The 23,352-nt window shown below is 53.2% G+C and overlaps 1 protein-coding gene across 2 annotated transcripts; it reads left to right on the forward strand.

Moving 5' to 3' along the window:
• Positions 1-990: 990 nt before the first annotated feature.
• On the forward strand, positions 991-23,352 carry TMEM63B (transmembrane protein 63B). Of its 2 annotated transcripts, XM_026844511.1 has the most exons (24): positions 991-1,080; positions 2,920-3,118; positions 3,642-3,721; positions 5,574-5,612; positions 9,217-9,307; positions 10,121-10,158; positions 10,913-11,055; positions 11,302-11,353; positions 11,641-11,749; positions 12,268-12,338; positions 13,161-13,241; positions 13,387-13,510; positions 13,600-13,733; positions 13,880-14,017; positions 14,296-14,449; positions 14,718-14,824; positions 15,629-15,715; positions 18,269-18,334; positions 18,474-18,636; positions 18,804-18,909; positions 19,059-19,226; positions 19,367-19,482; positions 19,717-19,797; positions 20,856-23,352. In XM_026844511.1, exons 2-24 carry the CDS (start codon positions 2,942-2,944, stop codon positions 21,018-21,020), a joined length of 2,490 nt encoding a protein of 829 aa, XP_026700312.1. In that variant the 5' UTR covers positions 991-1,080; positions 2,920-2,941; the 3' UTR covers positions 21,021-23,352. The 2 variants fall into 2 exon arrangements, with proteins under 2 accessions (XP_026700312.1, XP_026700313.1); XM_026844512.1 differs by lacking the exon at positions 5,574-5,612 and having other exon boundaries at positions 992-1,080.

Here is a 23,352-nt window from a genome sequence, read left to right on the forward strand (position 1 = left end):
CGTAATGGTTTTTATAAATAATGGTTATGATGGGGTTGTTGGCAATGTGAGCATATGAGCCTCGTTTCTTTTAGAAAAACAACCAGAAAATGGGGCTATAAAACATGCAGGAATTAGGTAAACAGTTTGGTCTCTGCATAGGAAAATCATACTTCCCTGATCTGTTACAAGTCTTTCAGTACTTCAGTAAAATAATAGGTAATATTGAGCCGGCTTGTGTAACTTGTTTGGATATTCAGAAAACCTCTGAAATTCTTCACAAAAGACTGTTAAGAAAATTCTCCACTGGAGATGTAGAGTTCTCGATCAAAAACTGGCTGAGGGTCCACAAATAAAGCCTAGGAGTGAATGAGAAATTTCAGTGTAACAAGGGCAGAGGGATGATGTCCTTTGCTGTTATGACCCAGGAAAGATAATGTGCAGCAAGGTGCACAAAATCTGTCAGTACCCTGGAGTCATTCAGATTATCAAGGTGAAGCAACTCCACAAAGTGACACCATGTAAAGCAAAGTGGCATGAGGCAATGAGAAAGTGGGTACTGAGAAGTGTGCAGCTGAGTTTATTGGAAGGAATTATTTGTTCTTGGACGTGGCTGGCTTCTAAATTACTGTGGCTACTCAGGGCAGCAGTATTGCAGCCTGGTTAGAGAGATGCTTTTCATCAATATGCAAAGATGCCATCGTAGAAGTAAATCATGCTCAGCTGCACAAGGAGTAGTGTAAGAAGAGATGCTGAGAGCATCAGGGTGCTGTTCTAGTAGTCAAGGTCATTTCCTACCCAGGATATCATATGTGATTCTGGTCACCTTTCCATAGGGTCAAAAGGGGATATACTGGGGATGCGTGGTGAGAGTGGTTAGAGCTGGAAGACACCTCGTGTCATGGGAAGGAGAGGACACTTAATAGTAGTGAGCTTGGTAGGTCTAGAAAAATCAAAGGCTTTTATTCTTTGCCTTTTCTCACTGTGCAAGAACTGAAGGCTGTGGGATTGTAGTCTTTTATGCAACATCTGGAACCCGTTGCTGCAAGATACAATTTACAACCTAGAGGTTTACAAGATACCCAGAAAGAGGAATGAGAAGTATTTCTCTTTACAATGAGTTCATCTAGGCACTTTGGAGGTAAAAATGGAGGGGTATAACTATTCATGCTCGTAAGTTGTGACTTTCCTTTGAGTCTCATCCCATCATTTCTTCCTTCCCTCAAGCTTCAGAGTCTCATGTTAATTCAGCCAGGGTGAATTATTGTGCCTTGTTCCCCAGGTGGTTCTCAACTGCAATCTTATGGCTCGGCTTTCTTCTGCTTTTCTACTCCCTTTTTCTGCTCCTGGCAGCCGTGCTCCAGCTCTGTTCCTGTGAATACCTCTTAACAGGCTGCTTGATGGCTTTTCGAATTTGACTGACCCCCCTCAATGCCTGTACCCAACTGGGCTTTTGCTTGTCGTGGTGCCATTTGTCATCTGTGCTTCAGCTGGTTTGCAACTGTGCACCCATACCAGCTGAGCCGGGAGGGATCACTTTGAAGCCGAGCTCTCTAGGACATGGCTTTGCAATGGTTTGGTGGTCATTATCCATCCAGGATGTTCTGCTGTGATGCTGATAAATCTTTGCAGCCGGGCAGGAGATTGCCAAGATATACCCATGAGCTGGAAGGAAGAGCCTTGAGCACTCTCTGCTTAATGTCACCATCTAACACAGAGCTAGAGGGGCTGGGCTGGTGGCAGAGGGCATCTCTGGGACAAGAGGCTGAAACCAGCACAGGGCAGTAGTGGTGGCTTTCTCGTGCTTTGGGCCAGTGATGGCTCTTTTGCCCAGTCCTCGAGGATGGCATTTCTGGGCTTGGGTAAGCAGCCCCTGTGCATTGCCCATTAGTGATGTTGCACCAGCCAGTCTTTCTACATGGTAGGAGTGAAAGATGAGTGGTCGGTGGGGTGCTGGATAAGAGGAGCGGTTCAGGGATCGGCAGCCTGGGTAGATCTTCCTGTCTGTTATCACTGCTTCCTTCGCAGCTGACGGAGTTTCCTCTCCCCCACAAAGTGGCTGTGTTTCTTCTGTCAATTCATTCTTTCTAGACCATCCCAGTGATGATCAATTTGCATTTATCCATTGCTAGCATAGTCATCTTTGTGTTTCCCATGGAGGTGCTCTGCACAGGAGGAGGATCTCCCCATGTCCAAGCAGTGATGCTGACCTGAGCCCAACTGCAGGTCTTGCAGCAATTCGGAGACGGCAGTGAAATAAATGAAATATTTGACCAGCTAAATAGTAGAGCCTAATCATCTCACCCCTCTGTGTGGTTGCATCTAAATGCTTCCAAGTCAGAGGAAGGAAAGAAAACAAACAGGGGGTATAACCAGCCCCTGATGGGTGCCCTGGGAGCTGGGGGCTGAGGCCTGCTGTGAGTGGAGGGTGGTGATTCAGCCTAATAAAGCTCATGGCATGCAGCCAGGCAAAGGAAATTGAGGGATCATGATGCAGAAACTGTCCCATAGCAGTTTGTTTCCATCATCTAGACGTGACTTCATGCCCCTGCCACCCCACCCTTTCATTCTTTCCTGTACCTAAACATTCTTCCTGATGAGGGGAATGGACTGAGACATCATGTCCTCAGGAAGAGGAGTAGTCCTTGAGAAGGAGGTTCACCTAAACGGCGTGAGAGTGGGGGGACAAGGAAGGGAGCTCTGGGACTGTATGTGTAGGACCACAGCTGCTGAAGCGCCTGAGCTCTTCTGAGGGTCTGAAGCCCCCCAGACTCAGCAGGCTTCTCCAGATGACCTTGTCCCTGGACACTGGTTCCCAGGGAAATTCTTTAGTGCAGAGGAGCCTGAGATAGCAGGCAAGGTTGGCCCCTAACTCCCAACAGGGATACACTGTCATCCAGTTTGTGTGTGTATAACCAGACCTTTCTTTCTTTTCCCTAGGGAAGACGATGAAGCTGTAGAGATGCTTCCCTACGTGATTGCCACCCTGGGCTCAGCAGGGGCCACCTGCAAAACCTCCACATGCAACAACAGCACCAAGGACTACTGTTACAGTGCCCGCATCCGCAGCACTGTGCTGCAAGGGCTGCCCTTTGGTGGGGTGCCCACTGTCCTAGCCCTTGACTTTATGTGCTTTCTTGTAAGTCTGCCTGCTGTTGCTTCAGCATCTTCTCCCTAATTATCCATGAAGGGAGGACTGTGGTTGGGTGGTTAGAGTTGAGGGCCCCAAATGCCATTCTGGACTTTGCTGGTGGCTGACTTTATGGCCCTGATTGTGTCCCTTAACCACTATTGACTTAATTCCAATACCACCACAATGAGCCCATGGAAGGGTATTACAAATTCTCCTAAGGATGTGGACCAGGCTAGGTCAGTCCTGCATCCCAAAACTCCTGCTTGAGGTGCCAAGTCCCTGTGCAGCTCTACCCACCCAAAGGCTTTGCTTGTTCCTCCTTGGGAACTGTAGGACCACAGATGCTGTAGCCATAATCTCACCTCATTGGGACCTAAGGGTTAATTTAGCTACTGTGTGCTGCATCCTGTGCTGTTAACCAAGTAGTCCTGTCCCCTCCAACCCTACCTGTTCTGTGGCTCTGCACACAGAGACAAGGACACAGCTGGACAGTGCCTCATCTCATAGCTCCTTCTTTGCTCTCTTCCAGGCACTGTTGTTTGTCTTTTCAATTTTGCGTAAAGTTGCTTGGGACTATGGACGCCTGGCCCTGGTGACTGATGCTGACAGGTAAGCATGGGAGAGAGGCGGGAAAACAAGGCATGAGTGGTGCCTTTTTTTGCTGCAGGGCAGAAGGGATAGATCCCCTTACATGTGCCAGAGGCAGGTTGGGAGGAGAGGCAAGAATGCGAGTTGTATCCCTTGAGCTCCAGGAACAGGAGAAATCCCCACTTACTGGCTTTTTTGTTACAGCATCTTTCTCTCAACACAGAGAGTGGTCCCTACTGGCTCCATATCACTTGTGGTCCCTACAGTGACAAAGATGTGCAGGGGCTCTTATAGAGGAACAGTTGGAGGAGGAGATGGAGGGAGGAGAGAGAGGAAAAGAGGTCACAGGAAGGGTGAGGGTTGCCACAGTGAAGGCTTTGTTAAGCCTCTGAAGGTGTCTTTATGGCTCTGCTGGATGCAGTTCTCATTCAGAGCACTTGAAAGTGGTAGGCTGTGTTTCCAGATGCAGTACCGCTGTGCTAATGCGAGTTTAACTTGCATCCCAAGCACTGATGAGTCGTTCTGGGTATGGATCCTTCCTGCCCAGAGCATTCGTGGGCTACAGTGTCTGTCAGCAAAAGCTGGGGCCCATTGCAGATGGCAGCTCCAGAGCAGAGCAACACACTATTCTCATTTTTGTTGTCAGCAGCAGGAAGGACAACGATTATTTTCTTCTAATACAAAATAAGGAACTCTCCTTGGTTAAGCTACAGGGGTTGTGCAGGCAGTCCACCCCTCTCAAGGGGTGGTTCACTGTGCCCATGATGCTTTGTAATGTGCTGAAGGCAAAGTGTTGCTTCTGAAGGCTGGCTGTGGTAGGTCGTTCTTCTCCTCGATTAGCTCCACAAGCTCATCATGCCCAAAGGCTTGGAAGGGACTGAGCTCCAGCCTCTTTGGCAATATAGATTCAGGCAAGGTGTTCTTGAGCACTCCATGTATGACAGTGGAAAGAGTAAGAGTTCTTTTCTTCCAGCACTGAACCAGGAACATTCCTGGTTTAGGTGAGCAGTCCTGGAATAGCATGAGGTAAGCAACTGTGTCCTTTTGGCTCTCCTTCCCTGGCCTGCCTGGGGAAATCAGCACCACAGGGGCCTTGGGGGGGAAAACGAGAAGGGAATAGCTAGATGAAATGTCACTAGAGAGAGGACAGCAGCACCTTGGGCTTAAGCTATCTGGACCCAAGCACTGGTTGGTAGTCACAGGAACTGCACAGCTATGACCTTCAGTGAGGAGAGATGGCCAGCCCTTCTTGGAGATGATGCTTGAGCACCTTGGGTGTGAGGGCACGGGAACAGTGGCTGTAGGCAGAAAGGCAGAGGGGTGCCAGCTGTTTGGCAAGGGAGAGCTGGTAAGCATGGGGAGGGGGAGAGTATGGCTGTGGTAAGGGCTGTGGATTGCCAGGCCCAGGATCCCAGGGAGGTACCTCTGCTGCTTGACCCATCTATGGGTGGGATAAGCATTTTGGGAGGGTGGGATGAAAGAGTGTTGTCTTCCTACATGGGGAGGAGAGACATGGAAGGGTTGCTCATATGGCAGCCAGGCACCCCTGGCAGGCTGTCCTGACTGGCCCCATCCCTCAGCAGCTCCCTGGGATACCCACAGTGTGGAGCCAGGCCACCTTCCCAGTAAAGTCAACTTTCTTTTAGCTGGCAATAAAGTGCTCTGCCCCTGGGCCAGTGGGGACTCAGGGGTGTTGTGACTTGAGGTGGCACTGGGTTCTGGAAGGAAGGTGTTTGACAGCCTGACCATTGGCAGGTTACTCTTCCTCAGGACAGTGTGGAGCTCTGTCAGGTGTGTAACTCCCTGCAACAGAGGAGACCCAGTGCCTACTCCCATGGTTGTAACTTCTCCTTTTGTGTTTCTGTGCCCCCAGGCGCCGACACTGGCAGACGGAACGAGAGGAGCGGGAATAGTATGTCATTTTTTCAGGGTCTTGTTTCTTTTTTCTTGCTTGCACTCTCTCTCTCCTTTTTTCTTACAGTTTTCTGTCTTGCCTCTGAACTAATCTAAGTGGCTGGGAGTTTGGGCTTGGATTTGTGCCTTTCGGTGGATTTGTGCTCTTCTCTTTCCTTCCCCTTTGTGTCAGCCAGTACCACAGCTGGATACACCATGATTTTCCTCTAATAGCACTTAAAGGCTCTCTGAGAGCAGCATTGCCAAGGAGCTCCCAGTCCTGGCCAAGGCAGAGGGTGCCACATCAAATACACTGCTCGACCTGCCTGTGTCCAGCTATCCTGCCTTGTGATGGAGAAAATAATCCTGGTTGCCTGAGCCCACAGCATGCTCAGGTCATCCAGGTGCAGGGGAGCCTCCTTTGCCTGGTCCCTGTTGTGCCAGGGTGTCACAAGGGCTGCTCCCACACCAGCTGCAAGGGCAGGTGGGTGCACAGAGAGGATCTGGCAGGCAATTGCAAGACTTCTCTCTTTTTCCTTTACTCTGTGAGGCTGCCAGGACCAGGGCGTTGTTGGCCTGTGTCCCTTGCCACCTACCCCCATCTGGCAGCACGCCCAGCAAGGCAGCACCTTTATCCTTTTCTCTCTCCCCCTGCAGAAGCAAACTTCCTGCCTCAGCACTTCCAAGAGCATCCTCAAGCACCTTGGCCGGACATTGCCCATTAAGCACTGCCATGGACCCTCTCTTCCTGCACCTTCCTCTTTCTTGCTGCTTTTATGCCTAAGAGCATGCCCTGTACCTTGCTGAGTGGTACGCAGTGCAGAGGACACAATCAGCTGGCGGTGCAGAGCCTGCGATGGTCGCTTCAGCCAGGCTGGTATGTGTCTGAGGCCAGGACAGCAAGCTGCAACCTCACTTTCTATACTCCATCACTTGCAAAGCAGGGGCCTGCCAGTGCTTCTGCCTTGAGAGGGTACAGCGGTGCTCATATTTTTGTAGTTGCTCCTTGCCCCTAAAGGAGCAGAGCAGTCAGAGTTGTGAAAACAGGTGGTGGTAGCTGTGGCACAGAGGGGAACCCTCACTCATGCTTGAGTGCTTCACTAGTGGATGGTCCTGCTTCAGGTAACTTTTCACTTCTAACACTTTGTTGTAGTAGTAAGAGTTAGAAGAGCTGTCATGCTCTGAGACTTTTCAGGGGGGCCACCTCAGTTATCCTCATGAGTGCTTGTCTCTCTCCAGGGGGCCACTTCTTTCTGATCCCATTCTTCATCCGAGCTTGCTGGAGTGCTCTGCTGACACCCCTACCCGCCACCCAACCCCCCACCCCCTGCTTGAGCTGGGACAGTGTTGGTAGCCAGAAACTTCCAAAAGCCTGTGAAGCTCAGCAAGGAAACCTCATCCTGGCAGTGGTCCTCTAAGGCTGGTAACACCTTCCCATCCCAGCTGTCCTCTGTGCTGGGGTGCAGTGGCAGGGTGTGGGTTAGGGACATGTGTATGCCACCTGGCGCTCTCAGCCGTTGAATGTGGAACATTGCTCTTGGTGTGGGAGGGCATCCTCCTCAGACATGTCCCTTTGCCTGAGCACTGGCATGTATCCTTATCCTGCCCATTTCCAGAGCTTGCAGTAGTCATCAGCACTCTTAATTGGTGACTCAGTCTGCACCAGGAGGTCGTGGCAACCTACCTCCACCTCTGTGTGTAAGGACAGTGATCACAGAGCCCTGGGGGACTTGCCACCCACATACCCACCTCCTGCCTCGTGCCACAGCAAGCCCTTTCTACAGAATGCTTGACCTCCTCTCCCAGACCATGGTATTTCCTTGGCCTGAGGCTAACTATGCCTCGGACCCCATCCTTCTTCATCCCTGGCAGGGCTGGCACTAAACCTGGGGCAGTGGGCAGGGTCCCACCTTAATCTTCTTGCAGTTTAGGGCAACATTGCCTCCACCCACTTGCTTTGCTAGTACTTTGCTTTAAAAAGCCTACAGCTAGGTGCAGGTACTCCTTCAGCTTCACATCATTGGCAAGGTTTGGCCTCCTCTGTCTTCTCAGCACTGTCAGTCATTCTGATTATTGTCTCTGTCCACCAAAATGGAGCTGAGTTAGCCTGGTCATCACATAACATGGCGCTCTTCTCAGTTGTTCCCTCCAGTGGTGCTTCTGCTCTGCTCTCTGCTTTTCCAGTACCGAGGAGCCAAAAGCACACTCTGTCATCGTGATGGGCTCTTCTTGGGGCTGTGGGCAACAGAAATTCACCCTCGATCCCTGTGCCCAGCTGCAATGCCTCTGGTATTTTAAAGAGCTGAAGGTCTGAGAGCTTGGTCGAAGCTTGCTCTGCGCCTCCAGCAGACAGAGTGCTGGGTTGCTCAGTCACAAGGCAGCATGCCACTGTCTAATCTGTGCTGCTGTAGTCCCGTGACCTTCAGCTAATCTTTTTTCCCCTCTCTCTGTTACTTCCAGTTAGGTGCTCAGCAGGTGCTGCTCAGCTCTGAGGGAGGCCACGTGTCCCATCCTCTTTCCTTTGGCAAGGTCACGAGGGTCTTTGCTTGTTCTCCTTCCCATAGTGTCATCCACCTCATCTCTAGCATTTGTGTCTCAGCTGCTTCTTCTCTGAGTTCTTGTCTATCTGATCCTCCTTGAGCCTGCACTGGTTACAGAGAGACTGTGTTTTCATCTGTTTTTTTTCCTTTGCTTCTAGCCTTCAGATCAGCCATGTCTCTTGCACCTCCAAGGTCCTGGCCTGCTGTTGTCATGTTGCAAGTGCTATTTAATTTGGGTCTCTGGACCATTTTCTTGCCTCCTTTGCCAGTCACCCTCCGCCTCCATTCATAGTGTGGGCTATTGTCTGTGGATGCCTCTGCTGCCAGCTCTTCATCTAGGTCCCTGCCTGTGACTGGAGTAAAGCAGTCTAGGATATTCACCTCTCTTGCTTTTCTGTCCTTTAGCCTGCGATCATTCACTTCTATCTGTCTGCTGGGCTCCTGGATTTCCAGGCAGGAGGCTCAGCTGAGGCTCTGGAGCAGGTTGGGGCTGAGCCTGGCTCTGGGCAGCCCAGTTGCTGGGGCTCAGCTTCGTTCCCCCTCCTCCTGGGTTTCCCTGCACTGAAGCACAAAGAGTGGGGAGGACTGGTGTAGGAGGATGCAGCCCACCAGACTCCCAGACTTCCTCCTCCCTAAGAGAAGCTCTCCAGGATGGGAGCCGGTGCCTCTCCGGAGTGCCAGGGCTGCCGCCTCGTGGCCACAGCAGTGACAGAGGGGCTGCGGCACCCTCTGGTTCCCACCTCCTCACCTCTAGACTCTCCACTTAACATACCTCATCTCTCCTTCAAGGCAGCCTCTGCCAGCCCCTTCTTGCAGGGGCTGCTGCATAATGCGGGTGCCTCAGAAGGTGATGAGCGAGTAACATCCACAGCCAAGCCCATGGGGACGGCCAGGCTCCGAGTGCTGCCTGAGGAAGGGTCTCTGCTTACTACTACCTCTGCTCTCTGATCTCACCTCTCTCCATCTCACCTGGGGCAAACTGACCTGAATTAACCTCTGATCTTCCGGGTGCTCTTGGTTCCTGACCAGGTTGCCTCCTCACATCTTCTAACTTTCTCCCTCGCCTCCCGCTTGTCATTTTAGCGTAGCTTCAGCTCTGCACTCCGACAACCATGACCGTTACGAGCGCCTCACCTCTGTCTCCAGCTCTGTGGACTTTGACCAGAGGGACAACGTGAGTAGCAACAAGAGTCAAACACCTTGTCTGTGAGTGGCCATGAGCCCACAGCTTGTTTGAATCAAAGGCTCCTCAGAAGAAGCACTGTTTGCCCATCCCCAGGCCTTAAGTCCCACAACTTACAGTGTGTGGGGGGTATAGAGCTCAAGGAGACATAACTACGTGGCTTCTAGACATGTGCTTAAATAAGTAGGCTGTACATCCCTGTGGCTTAACGGATATATGTCCAACCTGTCATCTCAGCATTACAAACAGTACTTGCAAACTCCTCCTCGTACCATTGTCTACCTCCACTGCTGTTTTCCTCTCAAAAGGGGGGGCACAGTTCAGTAGGATAACAAGGTGTGATGGATGGGTGGTATAGCTCCCAGGAAATATTCCTCTTCCAGGTATCCTTTCAGGAGCACTGGTTTGGCCCAGCCTGCCTTCCCAGTTCCTGCAGAGCTCCTCTTGTACAGGATGATGGCTAAAGTACCTGTATGGTGAATTTTCTGGGTGTCCCTAGGCTGTGGAGAGCTTCCTTGCTAGTCAGGAGCCCGTGGGCTGCTTGAGAGGTTCAGCTGTCAGTTAGCAGGGGACAGCCATGTGGCAGAGTCCAGCCTGTGTTGTGTCCCATGGAGTAGCACGGTCATCCCCTTCACCCTGGCTTGTCCCTGGCTCTGCACATCTGGGTGCTCATGATCTGTACCCCCTGAGCCAAGTCTGTGGAGATGCAAGGACACCAGTCTGGTCCCCTGAGCCTTTGAAGGAGGGAGCAGGGATAAGGGAACACATAGTGATGTGAGACCCTCCTGTCTTTTTTCTGCACAGGGTTTCTGCTCCTGGCTGACAGCCATCTTCAGGATAAAGTAAGTGCACCAGAACCTGCACGGGGGACCCACGTGGGGAGGAAGGAGAGGCAGTGCAGGGCATGGGGACATCCAGTGCAGTACAGCTGTGTGAGGTCGCTGCCCTTGCTGCAGCCTCTTCTCTGAAGAACACAAGCAAAGTGTGTCCTCTGGAGAGGACAATCCAAGATGGGACTAGGTGAGGAGTCCTAAAGCCAGAGCTAAGGTCACCCAGCCAGCTCTCCCCTGCCCCATTCCCACCTGAGAAACACTGTTTGCTTCTCTGCAGAGATGCTTCTCTCCCTGGGACTCCTGCCAGGGGCTCTGCTGCCTGAGGAATGTCTACAGAGGTGGGCTGGAGGATGGAGGAAAACACCTCCAGTCTGATGATGCTCAGGAGTAGTCTCCTAAATACTTCTTGGCTTCAGAGCACTGTGGGATTGTGTCAGCCATCCTGTATCTCAGCAGGGGAGGCAAAGCCCACCAGAAGGGTATGAGGTGGAGTTTGCATGTGTCCGGCTGCCTGTCCTGGGGGACAGAGGACAGGGACACGTGGAGTGGAGCAGCAGTAAGCGTTGCTCGGGCAGGTTTCTGCCCAGGCAGGTTCAAGGCTGGGTACTGGGCTCCCTACCCCAAGGGTCTGGCTTCAGCTCTGTAGGGCAGAACCATGGGTGCTGTGTGGGCTCAAACCAGGAGGGCATCCATGACCCTCTACTGTTCTCCAGCACTTGAGAGAATGTAGAAGATTGCCTAACAACCTTTCTCTCCCTGACAGGGATGATGAGATCCGGGACAAGTGCGGGGGTGATGCGGTGCACTACCTGTCCTTCCAGAGGCACATCATTGGGCTGCTGGTGGCCGTGGGTGTGCTTTCTGTGGGCATCGTGTTACCTGTCAACTTCTCAGGGGACTTGCTAGGTGAGAGCAGGGAGCCTCTGGCTGGGCTGGGGGAGCTACTGGGAAGCAGTGGAGGGCACAACAGGACTAACACAGACAAACCCAGACCGCTGTCCCACTTTGAGCATGGTGCATCTGGAGGGTCATCCTGGGCAGCTTGGGTTTTAGGGTGTTCTGTAGGTGAGATTCCTGCCATAGCCCACCCCAGTGGTGCTCAGTGCTTCTCAGTATAACTGAACATGCTTGTCTCTGCCTCTTTCTCCCCAGAAAACAATGCCTACAGCTTTGGGAGGACAACTATTGCTAACCTGAATTCTGGGTATGTGTGGGCAGGGGTGGGATGGATAATTGAGGCCCATGGGGTACTTTTTTAAATGTCCACTTGCTGCAGAGCCTCACTTCCTTGAAGGCTGCATTTCTGCCCTCACTGTAAGGCTACTGTCCCTGCTCCAATTTCCAGGCTGAGCTCCTGGAATTTGGTTGTAGGGTGTATGGGTGCCATGCTGGTTACACTGCTTGCAGCCACAGCGCCTTCAGGGCCTGACCAGTCATACCAGACTTGTAGTGCCAACCTTGCATTGACCTTTGTGGTCTCCCCTGTGACAGGAATAACCTGCTGTGGCTACACACATCTTTCGCCTTCCTGTACCTGCTGCTGACAGTGTACAGCATGCGCCGGCACACCTCCAAGATGCGCTACAAAGAGGATGACTTGGTGAGCAGGATCTGGCCGCACATTTTTCCATGCCCTTCTGTCAAGTCAGGTGGCCTTGAGAAGAGTGCCAAGCACCTCACTTTCCACAACAATTTGGGGCTGTCTTGTTTTGGCTGTTCTTTTATTCTGCCTGGCCAAAGGCAGATCTTCAGAGCACCAGCAGCTCTGACTGCCTGTGGGGAAATGGGAAAGGCCTGCACTAGATGCACGTGTCAGGGGGACCCCATGCCTTCCTCAGGGGTTGCTCCAGCTGCTTTTTCCCTTCTTTGTTTCTTAAGGGTAACCCCTGTTTCTGTCCAGGCAGCTGCAGTGTAAGCCCCTAGCCCGTCAATCTGCAGCACACTAGGATGTAGGATCGCAACAGCTAGTGGAAGCATAGGAGAGGGGCAGTCCTGGGTGCTAGAAGTGATGGGGCTGCCCTTTCCAATTGCTGACTCAGGCCTTGGGGGTTTTTGCTGCAGTCTGGTCTTTCACACCATCCACACTTACCTGCCCTCTTCCTTTTTTCTTCCTTCCAGGTTAAGCGAACTCTCTTCATCAACGGGATCTCAAAATATGCTGAGCCAGAGAAGATCAAGAAACATTTTGAGTGAGTCTCACTATGTCCCTAATTAAAGGCTGCTCTGTAATAGGGGATGCTTTTATTGGGGTAGTGCTAGTACCTGGAATGGCAATAATACATTGAGAAAAGAAAGCTAGTCAAAATTGGTGAACACTTTTCTTTCGGGCATCTCGCTGTTGTTTTTCTACACATATGTTTATCTGAATGTGCAGTGTCCTTGGTTTTGTGCTTTGGGACATGCCCAGCTATCTCTTGCAGAGCCATAGGTGGTCAACGTGGTAATTGGAGGACAGGGCATGTCCTGCAATGTAGTCAAGCTCAGAGGTGAGATGCAGGCAGGAGGTGCTCTAGCAGGGACTATGGGATGCTGTGCTGCTGCTTCTGCCTTAGTCACAGTCCCTGTAGAAAAGTATATTTTTAACAAAAAAAATTAAATTTCTCATCTGTCAGGACCTCAATGGACACACTGTCAGGGCCATGTTTAGAAGCATCATGGGGAGAGGAGAAATGCTTTGTACCCTTTGGGAACCTTTTCACCTCTTTCTGACCCCAAGCCCTGTGGCTCATGAAGGTGGAGAGGGGCTGTGGGGTCAGAGAGGTGCCTTGCTGCCATAGGGCAAAAGTCCAAAGAGGGTCCTGCCAGAGCCTGGAAAATGTAGTGCTTTCCCTATGTGTTGCTTCTGCTGTAAGGGACACAGAGTCTGCAGGCTCCCCTGCTGCCTCCAGTAAGCTCTTGCTGTGTGTTGTGATGCTCGGCCCAGGGCAGGAGAGAAGTCCTGGATGCGTGGGGTTTGCTGGAGGGTACAGCTTTGGTGCTGAGTGTGATGAGCTGGTGCTTCCCATCTGCAGGGAGGCCTATGCCAACTGCACCGTCCTGGAGGCCCGTCCCTGCTATGATGTGGCCCGGCTGATGTTCCTCGATGCAGAGAGGTAACCCCTGGTTTGGAAGAGAAGGCAGGGTGGGCCGATGCCGTGGCCTCTCCCTCAAGTCTGGTGCCACAGGAGCTTTTCTAAGCCACCCTCTTTCTTCTTCTTCTTTTTCTTTCCTTCCTTCTCTTCCACTTTCCTGTTTCAGGAAGAAAGCTGAACGTGGACGAATCTACTTCACCAACCTGCAGAGCAAGGAGAACACCCCATCCATGATCAACCCCAAGCCCTGTGGCCACCTGTGCTGCTGTGTCATCAGGGGCTGCGAGGAGGTGGGGGGGGAGCTGGAGGTGTTGGGAACCAGGGCACATGGGGGCTTGAGTCCCCAAGTCTCTGCTCTGACCCCTGTCCCCCTACACAGGTGGAGGCCATCGAGTACTATACCAAGCTGGAGGAGAAGCTGAAAGATGACTACAAGCGAGAGAAGGAGAAAGTGAATGAAAAACCTCTGGGGATGGCCTTTGTCACCTTCCACAATGAGACCATCACAGCCATGTGAGTGCAAAGGGCCTTGTCCTCCCCAGTAAGGTGACCTGTCCTAGCTCTTGCCTTAAATCAGAGGAATGCCAGCACTAAGGCATCCCCCTCAGCTTGTCCCTGCCAGCCATCTGTGTCAGCATCTCCCTCTTTCTCTTCTCCAGAATCCTCAAAGATTTCAACGCTTGTAAGTGCCAGGGCTGTGCATGTCGTGGGGAGCCCAGGGCCTCCTCCTGCAGTGAGTCCCTCCACGTCTCCAACTGGACTGTCAGTTATGCCCCTGACCCACAGAACATCTACTGGTGAGCAGCTCTGTGGGGCTTAACAGGTCCTGCTGATGGGAAAGGGGTGCGCCCTACCCGTCTCCCTCCCCATATGCTCCTCTGGTAACTGAAGGAGTTGTTCTTGCTGAAGCCCAGCCTGGCTGAGCTAGAGGTCTGATCTGAGTTGGAGAGCAGAAGCCTTGGGCTGGCACCCTAGGTGCTGTTCGCACAGGCTGGGCCACCGTGTGTACATGAGGCCCTGGACCTGCTCTTCTCCCCAGTGCAACCATCCTGATGCCCTCCTTCCCCCCTCTCAGGGAACACCTCTCCATCCGGGGCTTCATCTGGTGGATCCGCTGCCTTGTGATCAATGTGGTCCTCTTCATCCTCCTCTTCTTCCTCACCACCCCTGCTATCATCATCACCACTATGGACAAGTTCAACGTCACCAAGCCCGTGGAGTACCTCAATGTAAGGCCTCTGGAGATGGGTGCAGGATGGGTAGCATGGGAACCACCCCGAGACCCAACTGCCCTTGCAAGGGAGGGGTTAGGGAGAGAGATTGTCAGTGTTCCCCAGGTCCTGTCAGCCTGACCATGAGGGAGGTGCCAAGCCTGGTCAGGGTGCGGTGGCAGCCACAGTGCTGGGGACTTGGCACCAGCCAGAGCAGCTGTACCTGTGGCTGGTGCAAGGGCTGCTGCACCATGTAACACGTGGTCTGTTCTGTGCCTCATTGCAGAACCCCATCATCACTCAGTTCTTCCCCACCTTGCTGCTGTGGTGCTTCTCTGCTCTGCTGCCCACCATCGTATATTACTCTGCCTTCTTTGAAGCACACTGGACCAGGTAAGGACAGCCAGCACCTGTTCTTAGTCATACCAGCATGCTGTTCGGCCATGAGACAGTTCTCACTAGTGTAAAGCTCCTAGGTGGATCTTTCTGCTTGAACTTCTGTCTTCCACTCCAAGTGCAGTGTTATATTGCACCTCTTGGACACCTGGGGTCTGCCATGGACAGCTGTTCTGCCAGTCCTTAGTTGTTGTGTAACATGGTTGTCTGAGCAGGGCTTGATGTAGATCTACAAGAAGAAAGCTGGGAGGAGTTGGGGCTGGTTGCTGTGAGAAATGCTAGTAGTGAGGGAAGTCTTGGCTCAGGTGGGTGGGCAGCAGAGGTGTGCTTGTACCAATATGTAAGTCACAGCTTTTCCAAGGGAAAATCACCTTAGCTACTATGGCTTCTGGTCGTAGGGAAGGTATTTGAAGTGCAGAGCACTAGAAATGTGCTGCTTGTGAGGCATATTCCCCACAAGATGTGTGATGTAAGCTTTGTTTTCTGCTCTGTGTTATAAAGACTGCTGGGGAGGATGTCACCAGCTCTGAGGATTGCAGGTCAAGAGAGAGGATTGCAGGTCAAGAGAGAGGATTGCAGAGAGTCCTCTAAAGATTTGAGGGCTGGGAGGGCCTTTGATGCAAGGCGGGAGGAACTGGGACTCAAGAACAGACCTCAGACACATTGGAGGTAAAGGGAGCATATTCATGCACCAATAGTGGACAGGGTGGGATTCAGAATCGACGGTGGAATGTGTTTTCTGATGAAAAGGCGATGGGGGCACAGCTTCAGGGGCTGACGGGGGTGCCTTTCTGCCCCCAGGTCTGGAGAGAACAGGACAACTATGCACAAGTGTTACACCTTCCTCATCTTCATGGTCTTGCTACTGCCATCTCTGGGCCTGAGCAGGTAGGTGTGGTGGGGAAGGGAAAGCAAGTGCAGAGACCTGGAGCACAGGGAAGGTTGAGATGCACCCCTGTTTTTTCTCCTGCGCTACATCCTTTCCCTGCTGCACGAGTGCCTTGGCCACCATCCCTTTGGGAAGGTGACAATTTAGTTCTCTTGGGGGGCCAGGCCAAACCATATCTGACTGGGTCTCTAGGAGCTTATCGAATCAATCTGCAGATGCACTGATATGTGCCACGGTGTTACAAATAATGCAGCAGAAATTAGCACGATTGATGGACACATGTGAAAAGTCTGTTAGAGGTCTGCTGGTGAAGGAGGTACTCCCTACCTCTGTGCTCAGTGTGCACTCCAAGTTTTGCAAAAAGTTAGTCAATTCCCTCTATGAGTCAGGACTGAGTAGGGTGCACTGCTCAGCTGGGTAGGTTAGTTATGTGTAGGCTGTGGCAATGCTCATCTGTTTGGATGTGAGCCCCAAATTTTCCTGCAGGGGTTATAGAAATGCCCTGTGGCAAACAGCCGTGCATCAACTGCCAGCCTTTGGCATGGGCTTCTAGCACTGAACACTGGCTGAGTAGGGAAACAGTGTGAGGAAAGAAAAACTTGCTTAATGGATGAGGGAAAGGCTGTGGATGTTGTCTGCCTTGACTTTGGTAAGGCCTTTGACACCGTTTCCTACAACATTCTGCTGGAGAAACTGGCTGCCCGTGGCTTGGATGATCGCACACCTCGCTGGGGTAAAAAACTGGCTGGATGGCCAGGCCCAAAGAGTTGTGGTGAATGAAGTTAAATCTGGTTGATGGCCGGTCACGAGTGGTGTCCCCCAGGGCTCGGTGTTGGGGCCACTCCTGTTTAACATCTTTATTGATGATCTAGATGAGGGGATCGAGGGCACCCTCAGTCAGTTTGCAGATGACACCAAGTTGGGTGGGAATGTTGATGTGCTCAAGGGTAGGGAGGCTCTGCAGAGAGACCTGGACAGGCTGGAGCCATGGGCTGAGGCCAACTGGAGGAGTTTCCATAAGGCCAAATGCCGGGGGCTGCCCTTGGGCCACAACAACCCCCAGCAGCGCTACAGGCTTGGGGAGGAGTGGCTGGAGAGCTGCCAGTCAGAGAGGGACTTGGGGGTGTGATTGACAGCCAGCTGAACAGGAGCCAGCAGTGTGCCCAGGGGGCCAAGAAGGCCAATGGCATCCTGGCTTGTGTCAGCAATAGCGTGGCCAGCAGGGACAGGGAAGGGATCTGACCCCTGTACTCGGCACTGGTGAGGCCGCCCCTCGATTCCTGTGTTCAGTTTTGGGCCCCTCACTACAAAAAGGACATTGAATGACTCGAGCGTGTCCAGAGAAGGGCAACGAAGCTGATGCAGGGTCTGGAGCACAGGTCGTACGGGGAGCGGCTGAGGGAACTGGGGTTGTTTAGTCTGGAGAAGAGGAGGCTGAGGGAAAACCTGAACGCCCTCTACAGCTACCTGAAAGGAGGTTGCAGAGAGCCGGGGATGAGTCTCTTTAACCAAGTAGTAAATGATAGGACAAGAGGGAATGGCCTCAAGTTGCACTAGGGAAGGTTTAGACTGGATATAAGGAAGCATTTCTTTACAGAACGAGTTGTTAGGCGTTGGAATGGGCTGCCCAGGGATGTGGTGGAGTCCCCATCCCTGGAGGTGTTTAAGAGTCAGGTCGACATAGCACTGAGGGATATGGTGTAGTTGGGAACTGTCAGTGTTAGGTTAAGGGCTGGACTAGGTGATCTTCAAGGTCTTTTCCAACCTAGATGATTCTGTGAAAGACTGGGGGCTGGGAGCAGGACAGGGGATCCTCTTTGTGGTATGGAGTTACTTACACATTATAGGGTGGGGGATCTGCACTCCCCTAAATACAGGATCTGGGGTAGAGCCCCTCAGTGGTGAAGTCAGGCAGCTCCTAAGTATAGACAAACCCTCTGACAGAGGCAGAATAATCTTCCATCCCAGTGAGTGACTACAGCAACATTTCCCAGTCAGATTAAAAATGCCTTGTTGCATGTAACTTTGAGGTAGGCAGATGAATGGTCTTGGAAGGTTTGCATTTTGACCACATACCATTAAACAGACTACACTTCTTTCTGAGGACTCGGTCCCCTGCTGTTGCCTCTGGAGCTCTGCTTCACTAGTATCTGAGGTGCCAGAGGACTGGATGGTTTTATATCAAAAGATCAGAACTGAGGAAAATGTGGTTTGTTTCTCCCAAGGGATTTTTTTTATATCTTTGTGTTTGAGGGTACCTAGTACCTTCTATAGAGTCAGTCACGGAGAGGAAAATACTTTACTGATAGGATTAGGGCACAGGGAGAACACACATGAGAGTGGAAAGCTTTACATCCCTTTTTGGGTGCTGCACTGTTTTTCCCTGTGTCTGATTTACATAATAGCTGGTGACACATCCCAAGAGGGAACAAAATGGTCTCTGGTCAGAGCTTTGGGTCCTTCTAGAGCAGCTTCCACATACTTGCATGTGCACATCTGTCTATTGCTGCTTCTGACTGTTCCTCTTTTCTTCTTGCCTGCCTCCCCCACAGCTTGGATGTGTTTTTCCGCTGGTTGTTTGACAAGAAATTCCTCGCCGAAGCTGCCGTGCGATTTGAGTAAGTGGAGTTGTGCACAAGGCCCTTCTTTGCAATGGGGGGAGGTTCTTTTTGGTGTCCAAACGTACTGGGGGCTCCCAGCTACTGCCCTGCAAGGGGGTAGCACCTCCTGCAGCCTGTGCTCGTTTTGCCTCCCCAGGTGTGTGTTTCTGCCGGACAACGGGGCCTTCTTCGTCAACTATGTCATCGCCTCTGCCTTCATCGGGAATGCCATGGACCTGCTGCGCATCCCCGGCTTGCTCATGTACATGATACGCCTCTGCCTGGCCCGCTCAGCCGCCGAGCGGAGGAACGTCAAACGAGTATGTAGCAGGGCTGAAGGGGTGGGTTGTGGCCTCCACCCGGGGGTGGGAGTGCTGCAATGGGGCCCTGATGCGGCTTGCCCGATGCTGTGCGTACAGCTGGGTGCGTTGCACACCCCTGCTCGGCTCCCAGGGTTGTGCTGATGGGTGTCTCTTCCCTCTTGCAGCATCAGGCCTACGAGTTCCAGTTTGGGGCTGCTTACGCATGGATGATGTGCGTCTTCACTGTGGTCATGACATACAGCATCACCTGCCCCATCATTGTCCCTTTTGGTAAGTGATACCTCCCTGTGTCAGGAGCTGGGGAGAGCTCAAGGCAGAGAGGCAAGAAGGGTGATGTGGGGGAGATACTCCCTGTCGGTCAGAGGCACTAGGAAAGAAGCTGATTTCCCACTGTGCTAGAATCCCTCCTTTTGTCCCAGGGCTCATGTACATGCTGCTTAAGCACCTGGTGGACCGATACAACCTGTATTATGCTTACCTGCCTGCCAAGCTGGACAAGAAGATCCATTCAGGGGCTGTGAACCAGGTGGTGGCAGCCCCCATCCTCTGCCTCTTCTGGCTTCTCTTCTTCTCCACCATGCGTGCAGGTGAGCACTGGCCTGGGCTGCCAGCCCCTGGCCTCCTACAGAGCCGCTTCCCAGGGCAGGCTGTGGTCCCAGCAGCCCCCAAGCATGGAGCACAGTCAGCATCCCTCTGACACCACCACTTCGGTTTTCCCTTGCCCTAGGGTTCCTGGCCCCCACTTCCATGTTCACCTTTGTGGTGCTCGTGATCACCATTGTGATCTGCCTGTGTCACGTCTGCTTCGGGCACTTCAAATACCTCAGCGCTCACAACTACAAGGTGAGGTGGAGTGCTGGGTGGGGGTGCGGGACCCTTTTCCTTAGGAGCACAACTCAGCAGTGAAACAGTGGGGTCTCTGTGCGGGGCTCATACTGCTCCCCAGCAGACCCTCTCAACCCTGGCTTCACAGAGGGAGCAGTCCTGAGGCTGTCCCTGCTGCCTGTATGCTGCTCCTGTGGTGGGACAACAAATGTGTTGCCCTGGCAGTCTCTCAGTTTCTCCTTTCCTCCTCAGATTGACCACACAGAGGTGGACACCATAGAAAACAGGCAGAACGGGAGACCTGCCACCAGTCTGCCAGCTCCCAAATCAGCTGTGAGTCCCTGTTCCCACCTCCATGCCCTGGCGTGCTCCTTGCCGGAGTTTGGGAAGGGGGAGGTAACTCCCTGTCTGAGTACCTCGCTCCTCACCTCTCTGAGGCAGCACCCGGAATCTCCCAGTGAGGGTGAGAGGCAAGCGTTGGGTGCTGTGCCCTTCACCTGAGCTGGGTGATGAAGTGTATCCCCACATACACAACCCTTTCCCGCTGCTCTCCAGATGCTGTGCATTTACTTTCTGCCTCTCTCTTGGTTGGGACAGTGAATCCAGCTGGGTCAGTCTCCCTTCTCATTCTGCATCTTTGCACGCTTGCCTGTCAGCAAAGGCTGTCACTCACCAGGCTGGTCCTAGTGCTAACGCAAAGAGGTCTCTGTGGGCATTGCCTTGAAAGCCACGAAAGTGCTTTGAGGACTTCCCCTCCCCTGCCCAGCAATCTTGAGATCCCAGAGTCAGTTTTCTGAACTTCTCCTTGGCTCACTAGCTCATTCCAGCTGCTTTCTTCCACCAAGATATTTTTCTAGTTGGGGTCTGCACAGAGCTGTTCAGGGGATTTGTGCAGAGATGGGGTAAAGCAGAGCCTCCTGTTTTTCTCAGGAGAGCAGGGCTGGGGTGTGCACGTGTAACCCAGGCTCCTTCCTAGGCTCCACGTACCTAAGGGCAGCCGCATCTCTCCAAAAGGAGATTCTCCACAGGAGGCAGGCAGAGGCTCAGAGGGACATGTCCACTGGCAAAACAGGGACTGCAGTCTTCCAGTCCATGTGGGCTCCAAAGAGCTGAGAAGCCCCATGGTCTCTCAGCCCTGGCTCCCTGGGGTTGCTGCCTGTCATGGGCTGCTGGGGTTTGGCACATGCACAGTTGCAGGGCCAAATCAGCCCCGCTTTTACTCCCTCTCCTGTTACATCCCACAGAGTCTGGACCCTTCCTCACCCTCCCAGCATATCCCCACGCTCAACCTCTTGCATAGTGCTTTGCATGTTGTGCTCTGCTGCCCCGAGGAGCCCCCTAGGCTCACATGTGTTTCTGCTCTCTCCCCGCTGCTTGCCTGGCCCTGCCAGAAGTACATCGCCCAAGTGCTGCAGGACTCCTCACCGGAGGGCGAAGCAACAGAGTCGGAGGAGCAAGGGTCGCAGGACGAGGAGCTGATCAACGCAGACGGCATGAACGACACGGATTTCCAGTCGTGTGAGGACAGCCTGATAGAGAATGAGATCCACCAGTAGGGACCTCGGAGGGCGGGAGGGGAAGGAGGCCCAGAAGCAGGGCAGGCTGTGTGCACGGAGACCTAGGGAGAGGCACCCAAGGGTGCTGGCTGCTGCCCTCGCCTGCCCGCCCGCCCCCCGGGACCACTGCCTTCAGTGAGGGCAGGGGCCCTGCCACAAGATCTCCATTTCCCTGCTCCTCCACCCCCGTGCCAGCCCAGCAGCTCGGTGGGCATGCTCTTTACTAGCTACCTTCTTTAATGCATCCCCAGACCCCAAAACCCCGGGGCTGGGGAGGAGGGGGACTGTGACCCCCGCGGTGCTGCTTTGGACCTGCAGGGAGGAGGACAGCTGGGTATTTTGTGGGGAGGAGAGCAAGGGGAACCTTTGGGGTCTTCTCAGGCCCCTCTGCCCCCTGTCCTCCTGGCAAGAAACTAATTTATTAGATTTACAGGAAGGTGATAAATGAAAAGCTTTAGTCAGTGTATTGGAAGCCCCACCTAGGGAGGGGGGTGGCTTTAGTTGCACCTTCTCCCTGTACATGCCCTTTCTCAACCCCTTGCAGCATCCACTTGGTGTAACATGCCATGTTACATGGGGAGTGACAGAGACTTCCATCCCCCACACACACCCCAGGGAAGGTGACAGCCTGGCCTTGTGGTCAAGGGTGGCATCACCCCGGGGAAAGGGCACAGAGCTGGTATGAGCTGGGCAGCCCCTTGCAGGGTGAGGGGTGCTGAAGGCATTTCTCATGGGCAGGAGTAGGCGCAGGCAGCCTCTCCCCTCCCAAGTCCTGTGCCCTCCTCCTCCAGGGGCACAGGCAGGGGATTGCAGCATCATTTTAAGTGGCATTTTTCTTTTTGCACATTTTAATCCCCTTTCAAACAAAAATCAACCTGTCCCCTGTGTGGTACCGTGACCCCCTTTGATACCTTGTGGCTGTGCAGCAGGGTCAGGCCCAGAGACTGGGCGGGGGGGGCTGTGCTGGGGGTCTCTTAGGTGCTAGGGAAAGGGGAAAAAGGGTCCTGGACTGCAGGCCCTTGGCACCCTTTGGCGTCAGCGCTGCCTGGTTGTGACAGGGCCCCAGGGGCTGCCTTCCCTGAGCTGCTGCAGGGTCTTCTCCCAGCTAAGGTGATCGGAGAGGGAGGGAGTCCGGGAAGAGCAGCCTCTGGGAGCCTTCTCCAAGCAAGCATACCATCTTCAGGAGCACAAAAGCCTTGTGGGCATGTGCTGGCTTTCTTCACCTGCCCTGACTGGGTGTAGGCTCCCCTATCCTCACCCAGCCTGAGAGGGGGACTGTTCCTCCCTTGCCTCTGCCCTTGCCCCCTCCCTGGTGATAGCTTTGTGACAGAGGCAGCAAGGGGACAGGATGGAGGAGAGAGGTGTATTGGAACCCCTGTTATCTGCAGGGAGGTCTGACCCTGTTTGAAGGCTCTTTGTGAGGAGGTTTCTGGTCAGGATCAGTTGCTCTCAGTTGCTTCCCCCCTCCCCTTGTGTAGAATGTAAAGGAAAATAATAAATCTCCCTGCTATTGAGCTATATTTATTTCCCTCCACCCCCTGCCACCATGCTGTTTGGTGCTCATTGCGTACACTACCACCCTCCCTTCATCTGTTGTCTGTGGGTGCTGCTCTGGCTCACTGGGGCCATGCCCTCCAGGGTCTGATGGGCCAGGTGGAAGGGGACAGTCATTTACCTGTTCAATCACCCATGCTGGCCCTGGAGCTCCAAGCACTTTAATAGACCTGAACAAGTGAAGCATCAGCCCTGCCCAGCTCTGGTCCAGGGAGGGGTGGTCACATCCCATTGCTTTTTTCTCTCTCACCCCCCATTAGAAGAGGGGAGCCAGAAACACTGAGCAGGCAGGGCGCTGCTCCAGGGAGGACATAGCTGACTCTTCTGTACACCTCTCTATAGGAATCCCAGGCCTGGAGGAATGGGGGGACAGAGGGGAAGAGATGTGGGTCTTTGATGCATGGGGAGGGCAGGCCACCCCAGCTCCCAGGGCTTGGCTGGGGCTGGAGCACGCGGGTGCAGAGGGACACGCTGAGGGTCACCCATCTCCTCCAGGGACAGCTTGGAAATGAAATGAGCACGTCCGCTGCCAGGCTGGGCTGGGGAGGATGTTGATCCTGGTTCCCTATTCTTGCACCCACCTACTGCCCTTGCCCCAGTTCAGCAGGTGGGCTGGTATGCTCCAGTCTCCGTAGGTACGGCCGTGGTCTGGGCTGCCTCTGTGGTCATCAGGGCTCTGCCCGTGGAGAGCTGTATGTTCTGAGTGGCACTGTCTGTGTAGAGATGTGTATAATACCCTGTATATATTTGTGTACAAAAGAAAAAAGGAAAAAAAGGA

The sequence above is a fragment of the Athene cunicularia genome (assembly GCF_003259725.1).
Source record: "Athene cunicularia isolate RWA chromosome 3 unlocalized genomic scaffold, athCun1 chr3_part1, whole genome shotgun sequence".
NCBI classification, from domain to species: Eukaryota; Metazoa; Chordata; class Aves; order Strigiformes; family Strigidae; genus Athene; species Athene cunicularia.